General features: G+C 44.4%; 1 protein-coding gene across 1 annotated transcript in view; it reads left to right on the top strand.

Annotated features, from left to right (window-relative positions):
* Window positions 1–21,293, top strand: part of USH2A (usherin) — a 398,687-nt gene that overhangs the window by 259,872 nt on the left and 117,522 nt on the right. The window contains 7 exon segments of the mRNA XM_070401429.1: window positions 699–841; window positions 7,574–8,202; window positions 11,345–11,679; window positions 12,776–12,898; window positions 16,886–17,049; window positions 19,343–19,552; window positions 20,877–21,079. Coding sequence (XP_070257530.1) covers window positions 699–841; window positions 7,574–8,202; window positions 11,345–11,679; window positions 12,776–12,898; window positions 16,886–17,049; window positions 19,343–19,552; window positions 20,877–21,079 — 1,807 coding nt within the window.

Genomic DNA, 21,293 nt, shown 5'->3' on the forward strand with positions numbered 1-21,293 from the left:
CAAGTACTGAGCCACGCAAGCCAGACAGGCCACCTTTTAAAAGTTCAAACAAACAAAACAACAAGCAACACCCTAGAGCAGTGATGGTGAACCTTTTGAGCTCAGCATGTCAGCATTTTGAAAAACCCTAACTTAACTCTGGTGCCGTGTCACATATAGAAATTTTTGATATTTGCAACCATAGTAAAACAAAGACTTATATTTTTATGTTTATTTCATATATTTAAATGCCATTTAACAAAGAAAAATCAACCAAAAAAAATGAGTTCGCGTGTCATAGGTTCACCATCACTGCCCTAGGGGATAATGATTTGCTTTGTAAAAATACCTACTTTTCATGTGAAAATAAGATTTTACAAGAAGGTTTCTTCACACTTCATTTTTCATCAGCACATCTATTACATAAAGCAAACATGCACTTGAACCCCCAAGTCCTGTCTGGTGAACTGTGGCTACAAAATTATAATACATATCCTACAAGTTCCATGTGGCAAACATGCTTAATAAGCTAGAATTGACTGAGTGCTACTGTCATATACAGCTCACGTGAATGCAATATTATGAACCCTTAGCCAAATGGCTATTCATTTTCAAAGAGGTAGCATGTGAGGATGGAAAAGTGCAATGCTTAACTGCATGTTGACCTTACCTGTTTATTTCTTTGAGTGTCTGAAACTCTCTAACATGTGTCCCTATAGGTTATTTTCCAGTCCTTCGGCATCGTTAAGCCATGAAGTGAGGGACCTCCAGCCGCACACGGAGTACACGTTCCGGGTGGTTGCCTCCAATGGATTTGGCAGTGCGCTCAGCCCTTGGATTCTGTTCATGACGACGGAGGACAGTAAGTGTTCTGTACGATACGCAGCCAAATGTCCTCTACACGGGGGAGTCTTGAATGTCTTTAGTTTTTCCTAAACTCATAAATAGTCCTCCTGTATTCTTTGGACATCTAGTGACAATAGTCTTCTGTAGGGCAAGGGTGGTTAAATGTTCCAGAAAGAAGGAAAATGTGTGCCTGGAGGGTTGGAGGGCTGGGCGTACAGACGTGGCCCCATTCCATCCTTCAGGGTACCTTGAGGTGCCCTGCAAAAGAAAGCTTGTCAGCTTGTCCTCTGTGAACAAATGTTGCAGGGCTCTCTGCTCTGGAGGGGTTCCTGCAGGCAGAAGACCTGAACTATGGGCCTGATGGTATGAGGATGCTCAGAGCACCATGATACCTTCCCCTGGAAGTAGGTTTCCTTGTACTTCTATTTGCACTTGACAGACAGCCTTCTGAACAGAGAAGTAGAATCTACTCACAGTGATTCTGCATCTAATATGACAATAGATTGGGGTTGCCTTAGTCAACCCAGAAAGTTTGTAGTTTTTCATGGAAGAGCTATGTTTGCATTTATATGTTTTTACTAGGTTATATAGGAAATAAACTCATGGACATAATATTTAGTTTTATACAAACTACCTCTATAAAAGCATACCAGTGGAAGCATAATTTTGTGTAGAGAAGTTGTAAATTAATGCAAGCTACACAGAGTGAATGAGGACACTGGATCTTTGAGCATTGATATTTTTAGGGTTAATCTTGTCAATTCTTTTAATCTGGGGCTTCTTAGAAGATGTTGTTCTGTTGGCCAATTGCCATTCCAGCTCTATGTCCAGTGAGGACTGGAGTGACTTTCTCAAGAAGAGATATTAGTCCAAAGGCATAGTGTTTGAAACAGTACCAGTTGTTTATTCAATAGAATATTTATTTCTACAGTAACCTTAATTACAGTATTGTAGTGAGGAGGTGACATCAGATGAGATAGAATCAGAACTATTTTCATCCCTCAAAGCTTACCTAATTTTACGAACATCAGTTATGAACAATAATATGTACTATTTCGTCCATTTCTCCCTGGGAGCAAGTTAGGTCCTTTACAAAGGCACATCCCAAGTCCTTCTGGTCTTGAGGGTACCATTTAGCAAATTATCAGCACAGCACAGTAAACACTGCCTAAGGCCCAGGAGGCATTAATGCACCACTCAGCACACCTACTCCCCTTCAGGGGGACTTACATACACTCCGGGGAAGCGGACAGCCTGGTCACAAGCTCTACAGATTTATGGTCTAGAGAGCTCACACTTGAAATAGAGTTTTAAAGAAATAATTGTTAAAACAATTGAATAAAGAGATGACCTGAACATAATTATTCAACCTACTGCAGAGGTGATTCCCATGGAATGCCACACTGGAAAAGGGAAGAAATGGTCTCCGTTCTCTGGCACTCATCATTTCTATGCCCATCAAGAAGGGGTGACTGTGAATTACCTTGGTGGCGATGCTTACTAAAAAGGGAGCATGATCTCTGTCTACAGGCAGGAAGTTCATCAGGGCAGGAAATGAGCACTAGCCACCCAAGCAAATGCGTGGGTGCAAAGGGAAATTCTCGTGGACAGAGAAAAGGGCCGTGAGGAATTTTTTAAAATATATTTTTATTGATTTCAGAGAGGAAGGGAGAGGGAGAGAGAGATAGAAACATCAATGATGAGAGAGAATCATCGATTGGCTGTCTCTTGCACGCCCCACACTGGGGATTGAGCCCGCAACCCGGGCATGTGCCCTGACCTGGAATGGAACTGTGACCTCCTGGTTCATAGGTCAATGCTCACCACTGAGCCCCCTCAGCCAGGTGATCTGAGGAATTTTTAATTAAACCTATTGGTGAGACATTGGTTAATAAGATTATGCAGGTTTCAAGTGTCCATCTCTATGATACATGATCTGTATATTACCTTGTGTGTCCACCACCCAAAGTCAAATCATCTTCCATCACCATATATTTGACCCCCTTTACCCTTTACTAACCCTACTCCCCTTCCCTTTGGTAACCACCATACTGCTGTCTGTGAATTTCAGTTTTATGTCCCACATATAAGTGAAATCATGTGGTTCTTAGCTTTTTCTGGCTGACTTATTTCGCTTAGCATAATAGTCTCAAGGACCATTCAAGGTGTCCCATATGGGGACACCTAATTTTCCCCATATCTTTTACCTAATTTTACAAACATCACATAATATTTAGTTTATCTTTTCTCTTTATTTTATTTTAAATCTTTATTGCTGAGAGTATTTGTCTTTTCTTATGCCTGAGTACTATTACATAGTATCTAGGTACCAGAACTTTATCCAGTCATCTATCAGGGGACACTTTGGTTGTTTCCATGTCTTGGCCACCGTGAATAATGCTGCAGTGAGCATAGGGGTACATATGTCTTTGCGGACAAATGCTTTGAAAGGATGGATTGGTTAATGGAAAAGTCTATCTGCCTGGCCTTCAGGGCCTATAAGGCACCCTGCTCTTCCCAATGTGGAACCTCTCGTTCTTTGCAGACTGCACTCCTGCCTTCCTGAATTCTCCCATCAGCATACTTAATTTTCTGTCCCAAACCTTCAAGGATGGGTCCAAAGCTATTTACTGAACTATATGCTCCAATTCTGGAAGAAAAGGCATTCTTACTAATGTATACTCTCTGGTCCTGATCTCAGGAGAAATGGAGAAAAATAGTTTCCCAATATTGGTTCTCCTACTCTCAGATGACCAAGTAATATCTTTTCCATTTTCACTCATACTTGTCTTCAGCAGTTCCTTTTATTAATCAACTAGAGGCCCAGTGAACAATCAGGGCCAACCAGCCAGGGGGAGGGACCACAGGAGGTTGGCTGGCTGTGGGAGGTTGGCTGTGGGAATGCACTGACCACCAGGGGGAAGCTCCTGCGTTGAGCATCTGCCCCCTGGTGGTCAGTGCATGTCATAGTGACTGGTCGACCAGTCATTTGGTCGACTTGTCATAACAGTTGCTTGGGCTTTTATATATATAGATGACGCCTGTGTTACCAGCCTTTTCTTATTTCATCAGTTGCCAAGGAGCTGCATGTTCATTTTGGTGCAAAATCATGGTGCCCGTTCTTCCTGTTTGTTTTGGGATAAGCTGTTGAACCCTTTTCATCATCATCAGATTAATATTTCTTTATCTTTATTTTATTGGTCCTATTACATTTAAGTCTTTTATGATGAGCTGTCAGAAATCCTGTGGGCAGGTAGTTGGGGTATAAATAATAAATTGATAGATTTCATGATTAAAGGGATGAAGGACTCCATCACTCTCCACTTCTGCTAGCATATCAGTAGTGAATATCCAAAGGCCACATTAACAATTAGCATATAACATATTGCTCTGTGTAATTATGCATCCATATATTTGCCACCTTGATTTTTAATTCATTGGGAAATTCTGGGAATATTTATTTGTGGAGTTGATATTACTGAAAAAGGGCTTTGAAACTGAGTGAATTTTTAATGAAAATGGTAAAAAGTTGCTTCAGGCCAACAATGAGGACCTAACAGGGAAACTGAGCAGTTGCAGGTGACTAATAGCAAGCGAGTCTAGAAGAGGTGAAAACCACGGAAAGTTAGACACACACAAAAGGTGTGAGTGGGCCCACCCGTTCATTCATACACACAATTACACACGTGCGCGTGTGCGCACACACACCCTTCCCAACATGCACACCTGAGTGTGAAAATAAGCAGACCCCTTCGTTAACAGCTTTGTCTAAGACTGGGGTTGAACTTCTGAAGCCGTGGAGCAAAATCGTTTCCCATAAAAGACAATTTCATTTGCCAAAATGAAACTACTTTCTGTTATTGATGCTGTAATAATGAAATGGCCTGTACTCCGAGTCTGGATCTGGACAGAGAATGCCCCGTTCCCGGCTCCGGGAGGGAGTTCTCCCAACAGTCGTGCCCCGGGTGCGGCCGTGTGGGTGTATTTCCGTCCCTGGCCGGCTGAGCTGTGTGGCTGTCATACTTTCCAGTGACAGCTGCATTGACAACATGTTACACCCCACATTGATTTTACAGTTAAGCGGCGGATGGTGATATATTGGGATTTTAAGAATTCAGCTGAGAGGCTGACTTTTGCCTTTTATCATTCCATTAAAATTTTATAACCATCTTTTTCATGTCATTTCACCCATGAATTCTTCCTTTAGAAAGTGATAGCTACCGCCGTGAGCATAACTTTGCCCGTGTTCAGAGCTTTTTATTGTATTAGCAAACTGCCCCAATTATAGTTATTACTCATGTTTTACATAATTGTGCTGACCCTTTCCACCACGCAGTAGCATGCCGGTTGATTTGTATATAGAATAAGACGATTCGGCCTATCCTTTTAAAGCACACCCTTGAACCCGTGCCAGGAGTCGGGTTTTAACACTTGCCTGGCCAGAGGAGCTAATTAAGCTGCTTTCGGATTCCTCTCCTGAGTCACACAAGTTTAAGGCCCCTTCTTGCGACAGGAGCAGGGAACCGACTCCTTGCGGAGAGCTAATAAAATGCGCTGGCTTTTAAAGGGGGCGAAATCATGAAATTGACATGGAGCATCTTCTTTCCCAAGATAAGAGATCATCTTGAGGGAAAGCCTGTGTTCCGTGGGGGCCTGAAGTACAAGTTCATCTCATTATCATGGCTGTTTCACTCATAACATAGCGTCTTATCCGGGAGAAATGAAAAGCGTATTTCCATCAAAACACATCAAACCGCATCCTTGTTGTTTGTTCCCCTTGAAAAAGTCCCCAGTTTGAGAGGGCACATGTGAGAAATAATTATGCAAAACCCTGGTGAAGCCCTAATACAAAACATTCTGAGTTGTAACTGTATGTTGCTCTTTTTTTTTTTTTTAAAGGGAGAAGGGTGGCATGGAGTTAGATATGAAAGCCTTGAATCCAGCGTTGATTTTATGAACCCCAATCTCAGAGGATTTAGTTTCTCAAAACAACACTGACACCTTACAAGATTCACGCTGATTTTTTGTTGGGAAATAGCCAAGTTTGGATGACACGTACGGATAAGAAAGGAATTCCTATTTTGACATAATAATGACCACTTCTACTGTATACCGGAGGGCAAACGTGAGAAATGTCACCGTGGTTTTAAGAAAGCTTTAACATGAAAGCTAGTCTCAGTCTAAAATGCCAAATGGGATCCCTACCAAGATGCCTGGACGTGTGGGGGTTTTTCTCTCCCGATGGGATGCATTACCAAATCGTCAGCAATGACTTGATGTCAGGGTTAGTGCTCGGCAACATCTTTCCTCTCAAATAGCGATTTCGATCCGACCATCAGTCCAGTTGGTGACAAATACATGGACCACGTTGCATGACACTGGGCTTGCATGACCTTAGTCACTGGTTTTGTGAAGCAGCTGTTACATTTAAAACAAACCTTGAGTGTAACACTGAATCGCACCTGTGCTCACACACTCATGTAATCAATGCTGTTTGGAACAATTACTAAATCCAAGTATACTTTTTATAAAGATATTTTTTTAAAAAAAAAATCTAATGTTCACAGAAAAAAAATCTCATAAATGTCAACATCGCTGTGGGCAGGAAAAGGAGAAGAGGGTATATTCTTGATCTGCTGTAGCAACTGATAGATTTCGGGCCGTGGTTTATAAGAATGCTAAATGTTCCGGAATTACAGCTGTTACTGATCAGTGATTGAGCAGATTTGTGTTATTGCACCGTGTTCTTGCTTGTACCTAGAGAGCAGTAAAGCCTCCGTATAATAAAAAGCACCTGCATTTTAAATGAAATTTCAATTGAAAAACTTAACAGCCCTTCACATGGCAGAATTTAACGCAGCCCAGTAAAGCTTAAATAACACTTTGCCTCCGCGGGCTGAGGGGCTTGCATTCAAGGTGACTTGATGGTGGCGCGCGGCGAAATTATTTACAATTAGGGAATTTCTCTGGAGGCTGCAGGGTACTTGGCGTTCCGCGGCACCTCGCGGGCATATGGCGGGCCTTCTTCAGTATTCACGGGGCCTCCCGAACCTTTCTGATAATTGAATCAGTTAGAATGCTGAGTGGAGCGAGCGTAAAACCTGTTCCCCCAAAGGTCAGATCTGTGCATTGTTTATTTATCAGTAGGTGAAAGAGCTCCATCGGCAGCTTCTGTCACAGCCGGAGTAAAAAATCACCTGTAATATTAACAGGGAGTAGATAAATTGCCAAACACGGCCGGGAATGATAAACAGAGCTGGGCGTAACGTGGAATATGGAGTGAATGGTGTGGGGTGGGGGTAAGGGGAGGGGGTGACTGGGCTGTAATCTGCGGGTTTGTTAGGATAGTGCTATCGATTATAATTAGTGACTGGGGCTCTTGAGACAAAAAACGTGGCAGAAGCTAGAACTTGGGTTACAACCGCCCTCGTGTCTATTTCTCTTCTAATGCCTTGATTTCCAAAAAAGTCCTCGGGCTCTTTCTTAGCATGAACTTTAAGAAAAAGACACGATTTGGATAAAGCCATTTTAGAAAGGAAAACGACGGTCTAGCTCAGTGCTACTCAGCAAGTCCCTCTTGCACGTTTGTGAGCAACGCCATCCCGGTCCCTGTCTTTACTCCTTGGCTTTCCCCCGTGTCCCATTCCGTGACCTTGTGGGAGCGTTAGTGCTCCTCGTAGCTTTGTTCTCAGGAGACGGGGGGCGTTTCCAGGCGGTATCACTTTTTGGGTTTCATTCAACCCTATAGGACCCGGACCTGTGGACCCTCCGATCCTCCTGGCTGTGGACCCGAGAGCGATGCTGGTCACGTGGCAGCACCCTGTAAAGCCCAACGGGGTCCTCACGCACTATAACCTGTACCGGCGCGGCCAGCTCTTCCTGAGCGCTCCTGGCGATGCCACCAGCCGCACAGTGACCCGGCTGCGCCCACACACCGCCTATGCCTTCCAGGTGGAAGCCTGCACCGCACGGGGCTGTTCCCTCTCCCCCCTGTCCCAGGCTGTCTGGACACCCCCAGACGCGCCGGAAGGCATCCCAAGCCCCGAGTTGTTCTCCGATACCCCGACATCTGTGATCCTCTCATGGCAACCCCCCGCCCACCCCAACGGCTTGGTGGAGAACGTCACCATCGAGAGGAGGGTCCAGGGGAAGGAAGAAGTCACTGCCTTGGTGACTCTCCCGGGAAACCACTCCACTCGGTACATGGACAAGACTGCCTCCCTCAGCCCGTGGACGAAGTACGAATACCGGGTCCTGATGAGCACTCTGCGGGGAGGCACCAACAGCAGCGCCTGGGCGGAGGTGACCACCAGGCCCTCCAGGCCCGCCGGGGTGCAGCCCCCCACGGTGCGCGTGCTCGGACCCGGGGCAGCCGAGGTAAGATACTGGGTGTTCTGTCTGCAGACGTAGGCATTGGCCCTGGATGGACTCTGTGATGAACAGAGCCACCTACTGACAAAACGCACACATTGGTGGTTTTCCGCACGCTCTGGAGAAACTGGGCTTTGGCCCTTGGCCCAAAGGCTCTTGAATGCGATGTCCGTGTTTCATTTCTCCCTGTGTCCCCTTAATTACCTCATGGCGATGCTTGCGTTGGCCCTCACGCACCTGAAATGCTTTGAATACCACGATGGGATGCTTAGCCTAACCACCACGTCAGATTTAAATAGAGCAGAGAATGAGGGGGGCTGGGGAAGCTCAGAGGCCTGGATTAGCATATTAACTGAAGTCCCAATGACCCAAACTCTGATATATTTTCTTAATGATCAAAGAATCAAAATCATGGGGAACGGAATTAAAATAGGGCATTACTGGGCGATCTAGAAAGCATTTCGTTATTCGCCTCGTCCTCCCGGGAACGCTCCAGAGGACGGGCTAACTGCCATTGTCTTGGCTGGCAGACAAACTTCATTCAAGGGAAATTAGTGTAACCAAACAGGAGGGAGTTGTGTAGCTGCAGAGCCTCTTTTGTGTAAATACACACATGCTTCCATGGCTCCGGGCTTGTACTCCTGCCAAAAGCATCGGTACAGTAGCTTGCTCACCAGAGCACAAAACAAAGGACATTTGCATAACAGCAAAGTTCATCTGTTGAAATTATGACTTGGATCCACGCGGTCCCCGCGTGCGCTCTCCCCCACCCACACCAAACACGGGGCGATGCTCAGTAGGGGGAACTGTGGAAGACAGTTGATGTAGCCTCCAAGCTCGATGCTCTGTTTAAAAGCCTTGATGACCTGGTTGCCCTAGGAGACTGTTCAAAGCAACACCTGTTTTTGATAGGAATGTCAAAAGTGTCTAGAGTTCTGTGGGTAAAACACCGGAAGGAAGTTCATTGGAAGTCCATGATACGCACACAGTGCTTATTATACGAATGGGGTAATCTTAAGAATTGTTCTCTCAAAGTAAAAAGAAAACCCCCAAACAAGCCTGGAGTTGTTAATCATTGGGGAGTGACCATCTGTCTTGATCCTGGGGGACTTTTGCAGAACTCGGGTAGCAGACCCCATCGATATGACGTGACGTAATCACGGTCCCCTACACAAAGGCAGAGCTGTGTGATAGGCGTCATTCTGGATTCTCTCCCAACAAATATTTCATAGGCAGGCCTGAAAAAAAAAAAAGAACAAAAACTTTTAAAAGAAGGAAGGCTCAGTGCACAATGCTGTTTGATGTATTCATCAGTGATGATCAAAAAGCCTCCAAAACAAGTTGCCTGGCTTTTTCTCTTCCCTTTTTCCCTTTAAATTCCCTCTTTTCTTCGATTTTGTGACCTCATCCAGGAATGAAACAATACCCACGGCTTCTCCGCTCACTCGAGAGACAGTTAGATCAGCCTGGCCAGCGAGCTGAGTCTCTAAGGCTGCCACCAGGAATAGTGGTGTCACCGGGCTCGTGTCCAGGCATGGCTTTGCTATGGGGTGTACTTTAACCAACGTAAAAGGAATTGAGTCTTAATCATCATTCTCACCTATTTTTTTTTGTTGTTAAAATATTTTAAATTGATTTTAGAGAGGAAGAAAGAGAGAGAGATAGAAACATCAATGATGAGAGAGAATCATTGATCGCCTGCCTTACGCATGCCTCCTACAGGGGCTCGAGCCTGCAACCCTGGCATGTGCCCTGACAGGGAATTGAACCGTGACCTCCTGGTTCATATGTCAATGCTCAACCACTGAGCCACACCAGCCGGGCTATTCTTATTTTTTTATTATTTTCTTCTGACTTTGATTTTGTATGAGATTACAAATGTAGATAATTCATATACCCGTTTGCAGAAATGTGTCTTTTAAAATTTGAAAAGAACTGCATGCTAAGGCAAAATATATATTTCAATCAGCCATGATCACAGTTACTTATTGAACTCTGTGGGCATGGCAGTACATGGGGACCAAACTTGGACCCTGCTCTCAGGAAGCTTATAGTCTATATCTAAGAGATATACTCTGAAATGTCAGGAACATCGAGAGGCAACAATAAAAGATGAACTCGGGTGGCATAGGCATAAGTGATATTTCTCATGGCCTGTGCACTTTTTTCCAGGGTCTTTTTCCTCCAAGAGCATGAATGTGTTGCTAATGTGCCCCTGCAGAATTTAGCCAGAAGATGAAAGGACCATTGCACATGGGATTCCATTATCAAACCTCATTGTTTCGTCTGACGCTCAAGCCCATGAGTTAAACAGTCATCCTTTGCTCGCCTTTGTCAAAGCTCACTGTGCATCTCTTATCTTTGCAAATAGGGGATGTTGTTTTTTACTTTCTTCATTATGCACAAGTGAAATACAGGAACGCGCTTGTGCAGCCTCAGAAAACGCAAGTAATGATCCCCTCATCACCATGTAACACAAAAAAGTGGTTACACGTTTAGAGCGCACACTCCTGATGCGAAGCAAGGGGTTCTGGCGTTTCATTTAATTGAGTTACAAACAGGAAAACGATCAGCCGCTGCTGCTCGCTGCCCCGTGGATGCGCGTGGATGTGTGAATTGTCTCCGTGTGCGCTCTGTGTGCTCCAGGTCCCCCGCCGGGGCGATGAATCACCAAGGTGTGTACTGGTCTGACAGTCCTAGAAAGCATCAAGATGGAAAGCCAAACCCAGGGATTGGCATGTCCCTTAGTTCCTGGAAGTCGCTAACTGACCCCATCCCTCACCTCTGTCTCATGCAAAAATAGGCATTTGCACCCGACTGGCATGGCTCAGTGGTTGAACGTTGATCTGTGGACCAGGAGGTCACGGTTCGATTCAAGGTTTGATTCAAGGTTAGGGCACGTTCCCAGGTTACGGGCTTAATTCCCAGTAGGGGATGTGCAGGAGGCATACAATCAATGACTCCCTCGTCATTGATATTTCTATCTCTCTCTCCCTTCCTCTCTGAAATCAATACAATTTTTTTTTTTAAATAGGCATTTAGCAAGCAACTTCACTGAAAACCAGACAGAGGGACATTCCAGGCCTGATGAACTTCAGTTGCTCTGTTCCTGTGTCATCACACTGATTCTATTTATCTTTTCCTCCAGGTCACGTGGAAACCCCCACTCATCCAGAATGGAGACGTGCTTAGCTACGAGATCCGTCTGCCCGACCCTCACGTCACAGTCATGAATGTCACTCCCGCGGTGTTAAGCCACGTCATCACTGGGCTGACTCCTTTCACTGATTACTCGGTCAGCATCGTGGCTTGCTCAGGGGGGAGCGGGCATCTAGGAGGATGCACAGAGAGTTTGCCCACCCACGTTACAACCCACCCCTCCCCACCTCAGGGTGTTCAGCCGCTGTCCGTGGTCCCACTCAGTGAATCGTATGCTGGGGTTTCTTGGCAGCCACCATCCAGGCCAAATGGACCTGGTTTGAGGTAAGAAAAAGGGACTGTGCTTTGGATTTTGCTGTGGGCTCATCTCTCAAGGAAGGGAAGGAAGGAGGCTGTAACTCACATATGGACGTAGAATCAATTCCTTATCGGTTATCCCCCACTCATAAATTTCATACAATTGCATATTATGTATCCTGACTTTACGGGACCATACAAGTTCATCAAGGTAGAAATCTATTAATTTTAAAATATGTTTTTATTGATTTGAAAGAGAGAGGAGCGGAAAAGGATAGAGAGATAGAAACATTAATGAGAGAGAAACGTCAATCGGCTGCCTCCTGCACGCCTCCTACTGGGGATCGAGCCTGCAACCTGGGCATGTGCCCTGAGTGGGAATTGAACCAGCAACCTCTTGGTTCATGGATTGATGCTCAACCACTGACCACACCGGCTGAGCTATATCCTAATTTTGTGAAGAACTAAAAACCCTTGAGACAACAACCATTGTTCTCTAATGATTCTTGACATAGTCCTTCCTTGATTTTCAAAGTGTATTTTTATTATATGTCAGGAAAACTTGATGCATGTTCTAAAGGATACATTTACACAAATGTGTTTCAAAATTCCAAAGCCAGCACGTAATCCTTTGGTATGCAGTTATTACCTGGAAACCTGTAGAGAATGTAGTCAGGGATACAGATAAGAAGTAAGAAAAGAGTGGTTCTGAAGTGGCTTGACCCTTAGCCAAGGCTATGTTTGATAATATTATCACTGTTTATAAAGTAATGACGGTTGAAGTCTTAGAAAATCATTAACTTCATAAGCATTTTGTATTTCTACTTTGTGTAAAACTGGCAAGAAAGTCTTGGCAAACCTGACATGCAAGAAATCTAAAATGTGACTGTTCTCACTGATAGCAGAAAAGTGCGAATAGAGTTGGTGGGTTCAAAAATAGTTGACTATTTGAAACTCGAGTCAGGAAAAAATAATAATCTCGAAAAAACTCTGTAATCATAAATGAAGATGTGTTCTTTACATTCACAGGCACACATCACACACTCATCCCACGAAACACCGGAATTTTGGTAATAACGTGAGTTGAGATAATCCCAATGTTTCTGCTTGTCTTTTGCTTTAGATATGAGCTTCTGAGACGTAAAATCCAGCAGCCACTTGCATCAAATCCCCCAGAAGATTTAAATCTGTGGCACAATATTTACTCAGGAACCCAGCGGTTTTATGAAGATAAGGGTCTTAGCAGGTGAGATTACGAAACTATGAAAACAAGTGCTAGCATTGAGCTCGGAGCATGTTGAATAGTTCAAAGTACCGTCGAGTCTTCACTGTGTGCGCATGTTATCAGTGACGCCGTGAAACGCGTTAGGTCGTTATCTGCGCCGTTAGTCATTGCGCCGAAACAGTCGGTCTGTTTCACGTTTGCTGTCTTAAAATGAGCCTTTTGAGCTCAAACTTAGGGATGTTAACTTACTGCCTCTGCCACAGCTCCAGCAAGACAGAGATTAATGTAAGATTAGAGGAACTTGGAAATCTTGAACATACATGAAAGTGGGGTAACAGTGGGCACTTGTCAGATGCGCGCTGTTTCTGGAGAATAATTGCGATACATCATTACTGCCGTCCGCAGAAATTATTTAGTTAACAAGCTGGGCACTGGGAAGAATTCGGTCTAGAGTTTGGAGAGATGAGTAGCCAGCAGGCAATGTCAGGAGGAGATTGCACAGGTGCGCGGGGAGACGTGAGTGCTGGTCCATCCTGTGAGAGAGCTGGCTTGGTGACCTTAGGCAAGTTACTTTCTCTGGCTTCACTTTTGTTGTTTATAAAATGAGGCGATTCAATGGGATTAGATGATTTCTACCCCTTCGTAAGTCCAAGCAACGTAATTAAATTCTAAAGCACCACAGGTATTCCTTAAAGAAAACGTTGCAGACACCTTTTCTATCAGGTTACTTCTGTAGGCTCAGCACTGAATAGCTCTACTCTGAATACTGAGCACTGGCCTTGTGTGCCACCGCCTCCTCACCTGGCCTCTGTGCTCGGTCCACATCAGCATTTCTCTTGGCACAGCTCACATGCACCCCTTGCTCCCCAGCTGCTCCCATTGCTGTCATCTCTCCGTCTGAGTGATCATCCTTTGAGTCTTGAACTAGAAGTTTTCTATTGGGCTTCCCCGCCCTCTCTCTTCCTGGACTGAATCAGCTGAAATATCCATCCATTCATTCATTTATCTAAATCATCTACTCAGTAAGTAAACAGATTAAAAACCATCATCTCAACTGAACCTGGTTTGCTACTTCACTTGAATAATAGCAACTGAACCTTGAGAGGAGTATGGTTCTAGAAATAAGGTTTTAATGTATATTATGTTTTACAAGGAAAAACGCCATAGTCATGTTTATAACGCAATAAATTTACCATTTTCTGTGTGTTGGTAAAGGGAGGGCCTTGAGGATGGTCTCAACAAATTGATCATTTAGGGAATAACTCCGTGACAGTCCAGAATTTCTAAATTGGCCTTCAAACAGTTGGTTTTACTAGTTACAGTATAGACTCAATATAAGTTAGTTCACTGTTCAGATTTCAAAAAAAAAACTGTTTCCTACAGGGTTTGAAATGGTACATTTTTCAAGACAAACGTAGGGAACACAATATTTTGAGAAGAAGTTGATATCCATAAGTTTCGCATGAGTATATGAAGCCCATTAATCTAGCATTTTTCTTTTAAAAGTATTTTTTATTATTAGCTAAGTGGAATGTCCCATATGATAATAATAATCAACATCTAAGTCCATCTCAAAAACCAGTATACCCGAAGTGACTTTAAAAACACTGTAAGCACACTTAACACATTCTTTGTAAATGTAAAGTGAAATATATATAAACTGACATATAGAGCCATGAGTCTGTATACTTGCATAAGGATTAGGTTTCAGGTACAATGAAAACAGTGTAAGGAAGTATTTTATCTAAAATCTCAAGGTGCTATTTCCTTAAATTTTACCTTCACCAGGGAAATTAAAGAAAATGCTGAAGACAAATGCATGACATCAAGTAAGATGCCTACTGATTTCTCATTTAAATAAAACCAGGGGTAGTGGCGAGCATTAAATATTAGAAATGAGGAGACTGGAGACTCAGTCACCTTAACTAGCTGTGTATCCTTAGGCAAAGCCACTTACCTTCGCAGGGCCTCAGTTTTCTAATCTGTAAAATGTGGCAGCTAATTTTATTATTTGAAGCAAATAAGCTCTAAAGCTATCTCTAAAATTGTAATATCACTTTGAAAACGGTCATGCTAATTACACATATCTAGGTGACTTACATTTCTATTACGCAGGCATAAATTGTGCATTTCACTATCCTTAAATTATAATGAAATAGCTTCATGTATCACTGGAAGAAATAAGGACTTACAGAATTTATTTACAATTCACCCATTTAGTGCCATCTGATGCTGTTAATTTCACTTATAGAAAAGAGTCTAAAAATGGCTCACTTTAAAGCCATAAAGATTACTTAATATATAACATCAGATATGTGGAAGAAAAATTTAAATTTTGTAGGCGATTAGGCACCCTGACCCTAGCTAAATTTCTTTTAAGCCAGGTTGTGGAGTAAAACACAATTAGAAGTATTTTACTCAGGGGGAGAGCTAATGAAGCTGAGGTCGCAGGTTCAATTCCCATGTGAGCCATTAGCTTCGTTTCATTCGATTGTCACAGACTTGCTACCCTCTTAACCCCAACTCCCCATCCTTCCAATTCCTACTAGTGGTGACACAGGAAATTTGGCGAGACTGTTTGGATGTGTAAGCAAAAATCCATCCCCTCTGCTAGAAAAAATACCTCAAGTTCAAGCCCCAGTGATATGCCAGCATCCGAGTATGGACAGATCAGGTTCTCATTATGATTGGCATTACTGCTGTCATCGCTATGATGGTCAGAAGAGCAGGCTCTGCGATCTGACTGTCCAGGTTTGAATTTGTACTCTCCCACCTACTGCCTTGATGACTTAAACAAGTGATTTAACTATGAGCCTGACTTTTCTCCTTTTCAAAATAGGTATCATCATAGCACTTTCTAGTAATTGGGAGGAGCTAATGAATTAGTACATGTAGAAACTTTCTAACACACGTTAAATAGTCAGTAAATACTATCGTTACTCCTTCTCACGTGTCTTAGTCATGTAGACCAGTGGTCGGCAAACTCATTAGTCAACAGAGCCAAATATCAACAGTACAACGATTGAAATTTCTTTTGAGAGCCAAATTTTTTAAACTTACACTATATAGATAGGTACATTGTTATTAACTTAATTAGGGTACTCCTAAGGCTTAGGGAGAGCCACACTCAAGGGGCCAAAGAGCCGAGTGTGGCTCTCGAGCCGCAGTTTGCTGACCACGGAATTGTAGACTGTTTAGCACTTGCTAAAAACCATAGGTAACCCTGTTCCCTTTGGCTCAGTGGATAGAGCATCGGCCCTCTTACTGAAGGGTCCCAGGTTCAATTCCAGTCAAGGGTCGGTGGCTTGACTCGTTCATTTATTGTGTAACTCGGAAAGTCCCCATCACAGCCTCAGGCTTCCTCCGCCTACAAAGCAAGATTCCGTTTCCACAGGGTTAACTCAAGTAACTGTCTTCCCACGAAGGCAGAAGACAGCTCACTGCGGCCAGACTCCCAGCGGGGGACCTTGCTCCCTTCCCCAGTTAGGATTTAATTTAAGGGTTTATCTCTCTGCCAGTGAGATGTGTGGGAAGAAGCATAGGTACAGGAAGAGGATGGTGAGGAGAGATTCTGATGTTTGAAAATGGATGCATTTCCCAGAAGGAGAGCGTGAAACTCTCTGATGGAATGCAGATAGAAAACTGGCGAGATTTGCAGCTGCATCTTGAACGGATCTTAATCCTCATCACTTTCCAAAACATTGAGAGGGCGAGACGATAAACCACGCCGGTCTTTAATAGCCATCTGTGCTTCATGGTCCTAATAAAGTACTTTCCTGAGACTGGTTAAGGCTCAAGAGTTACAAAAAAATAAGGATTGTGTGTGTGTGTGTGTGTGTGTGTGTGTGTGTGTGTGTATAGAAAAAGAAGATAATGTATACTGTTAAGAGGGAAAAGAAAATTGTGCATTTTGTGCAGAAAAGTCCTGTATTTTTGAGGAACAAGGAAATTGTGTTTTGTTTCCTGTACAAGAGAAATGTATATGTGTCTCTTCTACAAACCTTGTAGGTTCACCACGTACGCGTATAAAGTTTTTGTCTACAACAGCGTGGGTTTCACACCGAGCCAGGAAGCGACGGTGACGACGTGGGCTGGCCTGCCGCAGAGAGGAGCCAGGGCCTCCGTGACTGTCCTCAACCACTCGGCCCTCGACGTGCGGTGGGATAAACCAAGTAAGCAAGCTGCTTTTTATGTGTTTATCTCCCAGAAAGGTGGTAATGCGTTAGTACCGCCGTGAATTTGAAATGAACAGGTTCCAAAGCCAAAACAACAAAAGCCGAGGTCCCTGTGCTGTTCTTCAAAGGCCAACTCTCTCCTCCTCCTCCTCCTCCTCCCAGGCCTTCCCTCCCTTGCGCTGTCCCCTTTGGGTTGGACTGTGGTATCCAGCAGCTGTGATGGAAATGCCCGGGTATGCATTTGAAACAGCATCCCATTGTACATGCACTTCCCTGCAGAGAACTCAGCCCTGCGTCTTGTCACTCACGCCTTATTAGCAAGAGCCGTTTCGGAGAGGGGCGGTAATGTGAGTGAGTTTTCCCTGTGCGTCCGTCATCCTCGGCCCTGGTCATAGGCGGGATTCCAGCCCGAGACCGGAAGAGAGCCTGGCCGTCAGCACTGGGCATGTGTCAGTGACACAGGGCTCACCCTGGCCCCATGCAGATCACCTCTGTGCAGGCGGTGAGGAGAGTTTGCAGATGGATCCAGTCTTCCTGGCAACTTTAGAAACTGCAGTAGCTGAAATTTCAGATCTGATTGGCCGGTAGAGGAGCTTGTAAGAGCTGACCTTTAATTCACAGTGATCCATTATCTTCATCAGAAAATAAAAAAATGCCCAGCGAGTGTGGCTCAGTGGTTGAGTGTCGACCTATGAACCGGGAGGTCATGGTTTGATTCCCGGTCAGAGCACATGCCTGGGTTATAGGCTTGGTCCCCAGTAGGGGGTGTGCAGGAAACATCTGATCAAGGATTCTCTCATCTTTGATGTTTCTATCTCTCCCTCTCCCTTCCTTTCTGAAATCAATAAAGATGTATTTAAAAAAACAATACTGCATCTATCATATCATAGATATATGTATTATAATCATTCCTCTAAGCATTACTTCAAACCTGGCAAATAATTGAATCAAAACTTGCTAGAATGTTACCAAATATTGAGAAATATGGAACTTGCAAAGCCCCAATTCAACTATATGTTTAACGCAAGAAAACTGCACCCACTCGGGTTGTCATCTATAATACAGAAAGGTGTGAACTTACTCCCCGTTGGGATGCTGATCCAGTCTTGAGTTTTGTTACAGCCTAAGAGGAGACACACTTCCTATTTCATTTTAGAACCTCTGTGTGAATCTGCCCCAATGTTGTATCAGTTGTGAATTGAAGCCAGTATCAGGTGACATTCATTGTAAATTAAAGTTAGTACTGGTTGTGTTGATCTGTGGTGCCAGTAAGTCATCCACTTCTGCAAAAGACTATCATTCTAGGGTGTTTATAAGGTCTTCGGTGTCCCTTCTGTTGGGATCTTAAGCCATTTAGATGGAAGAATGTCGGTCAATTGACACTTACGATGCCCTCTGAGACACCTCTGGGAAAAATACAGTTTTCATCTGGAGCTGGAGTCTTCTGTACAGTCGAATACATTTTCTCTCATCTCCCTCTTCCTCTCTATTCTTTCCCTTCCTGGTCCATCTTCAGTGCCTCCTCATGCAGGCAGGCACCCCCTCCCCCAGCTGAGATTTGGATGCTTCTGTTGAGGTCCAGCTGCTGAATTTCCCGCCTGTAGGCCCCTCATGTTATAACTGCACGCCTGAAGAGAGCCTGCTTATAAAAACCGACAGACCTAAGAGATCTGAAGCAGCTCGCTGAGGTTTCATTACCTGGGCCATCCGCACCTCTGACCTTCAGGATGTAGGTAATGCAATCTGCCGCTATTCCCACTCATACCTTAGACATTTTTCAGGTACCTGTTTGTGGGCACCAAGGTTACCTCGCGGAGGCGGGTCAGCGATGGGAAGGATTGTTGCATAATCATTTTCCTCCCTATGCAGCCTACTCTCCTAAGGACGTTAACTAGTCATGCCTCTGGGCAAGGCCGCCTACTTCTTGCAATGTTAGTAATTCTCTTGCCTGGCTGGCATGGCTCAGTGGTTGAGCATTGACCTATGAACCAGGAGGTGATGGTTCGATTCCCGATCAGGGCACATGCCCGGGTTGTGGGCTCGATCTCCAGCAGGAGGCGGCCAATCAATGATTCTCTCTCAGCATTGTTTTTATCTCTCTTTACCTCTCTCCCTTTCTCTCTGAAGTCAGTAAAAATATATTTTTTAATTACAACCATAAGGAAGGTTCCATATGCTTTCTTCCATCCCATTCTAGGAGTAGCAAATCATAGAGTTTATTCTGTCTTTTTCCCCCCGAGGCCCTTTTAGGTCAGCCACATTGAAGGTGTTGTGTGTTTATCGTTAACAGCTTTTCAAGACCTACAAGGTGACGTGGAGTATTATACGCTTTTTTGGAGTTCTGCTACCTCAAATGAATCTCTGAAAATCCTCCCAGATGTAAACGCTCATGTCATTGGCCACTTAAGTCCAAACACGGAGTATCGGATTTTGATCTCTGTCTTCAACGGCGTCCACAGCATCACCAGCGATGTCCTGTACGCAACCACTGGCAATGGGGGTGAGTCCAGGTGTCGAGGGATGCTCGCTGGGCTTCAGGGATGCGAGTGAAATTGATTGATTCTTGCCGAGGCTGAGATCAGTCAGCCCTCCATTATACAATTTCCGGTGTTGGAGGGAAGGGGGTCGGGGCTAAAATCTTAAGTGCTTGCTGTCATCGAGTGGCGGATCAATAAGCGGTCCCATTGAGACAGCAGCCCGGGCTCTCATAATGGGACATTAGCCCCGTTTGTTCCTGTTCTTTTCCGTGGATGCTTAGTTTGGAGCCGAGTTCCCATCAATAAATGGTGACATTTAGAGACTTTTTCCCCCACCAAGATTTGCTCTCAGAAACAGGATGCTTTTCAACGTGGCAGCCAAGCCCAGCGAGGGCCCTCCCTGAGTCACCAGAAATGGTGGGTGGAAGTTCAGCCCCTGAGAAAAATTGCCTGTGACTCACTCCGAAGCCAGCTAGCGAGGGGGAGGACGCAGAGAAAAGCAACTTGTGCATCTGAAATGAGTTCGGAATGGTCTTTCTAATCTTTTTGGCTTTATAAAGTCTCATTATAAACATTATAATATCATTACCTCCCAAGCAAGTGTTCCAGGTCATTAGGAGAGCACTTTAAGTGAGGAACCCATTTCCCTCGGAGGTGCCAGAGGTCGGCACCTTTTGTTTATAAAATAGAATGGATCACAAGGACAATTTTTCAACCAGTTAAGATGGGTTCTTAAGATAAAAATAGGTCTCCGCATAGTTATTTCTGACACGCTCGAATAATTGTGTAATTTAACGCCAAGCAAGACTTTTTTCCTAATGCTGGATTTCATCATTACCTATGGTAATCAACATTCGAAATCATTTGCATAATGACAATATTGCATTATCGCTTCATATTGCTTGAGTTACAAGCTAGTCACAGCAAATGATTTTTCACGTCCCACCAGCCTCGATGTATTTGAGTTTTATTTTTTGCTTAAGGAGCGGATTTCCTTTTCTCCCCTCCCCCACCCCACCCCCCCTTCCTGGGAGGTACGAAGTGAAGGGATGGGAGAGGAGACAAATAATAGCTGTGTTAGTGGTGCAGATGGGGGAGTCATTTATCATTGTACCCCACTGGTCACAGAGCATCGAAGATTAGCACTGCGCCGGTGGTGGAAAGCCTTTTACCACCAATTCTCATGGTTTCTAACTGAGAGTATAATAAGCCTGTGATAACTTCATCAGTGGAGAGCCGATACGCAACGCCCCCTTCGCAAAACCCAAATACTCATCTGCATTCGCTCTAATAAGTGCTTTTGCAGAGACAGCTGGAGTTTATTCCATTTTTCCCCTTTAATTCCAGAGCCTCAGGGCATGCCTCCTCCAGAGGTTGTCATCATCAACAGCACAGCTGCACGTGTCATCTGGACGTCGCCTTCCAGCCCAAATGGCGTCGTCACTGAATATTCTGTCTGTGTAAACAACCAGCTCCGCAAGACTGGGATGGATGTGCCCGGGTCCCTCCTCCTATCAGACCTGTCTCCCTTCACTGTCTATGACATTCAGGTTAGCACCTTGCTTTCTGATCGTTATGCTCCTGGGTATGTTAAAGAAAACATGCCAGGGTGTGTCTCCAAGTGTATACCTTCCATCTTGGTTACAGGTGATGTGTTTGGTGGGGAAGGAGAGAGGAAAGAGGGAAGCTGATCAGGGTTAAACCTGTGCACGGTGGGCAAACAGGTGAATCCCTGGAGAGAAGAGAGTGGTGATAATATGGGAA

Source organism: Myotis yumanensis, unplaced genomic scaffold (assembly GCF_028538775.1).
Source record: "Myotis yumanensis isolate MYYU_CA2020_CCGP unplaced genomic scaffold, mMyoYum1.0.hap1 SCAF_22, whole genome shotgun sequence".
In the NCBI taxonomy this organism is placed as follows: domain Eukaryota; kingdom Metazoa; phylum Chordata; class Mammalia; order Chiroptera; family Vespertilionidae; genus Myotis; species Myotis yumanensis.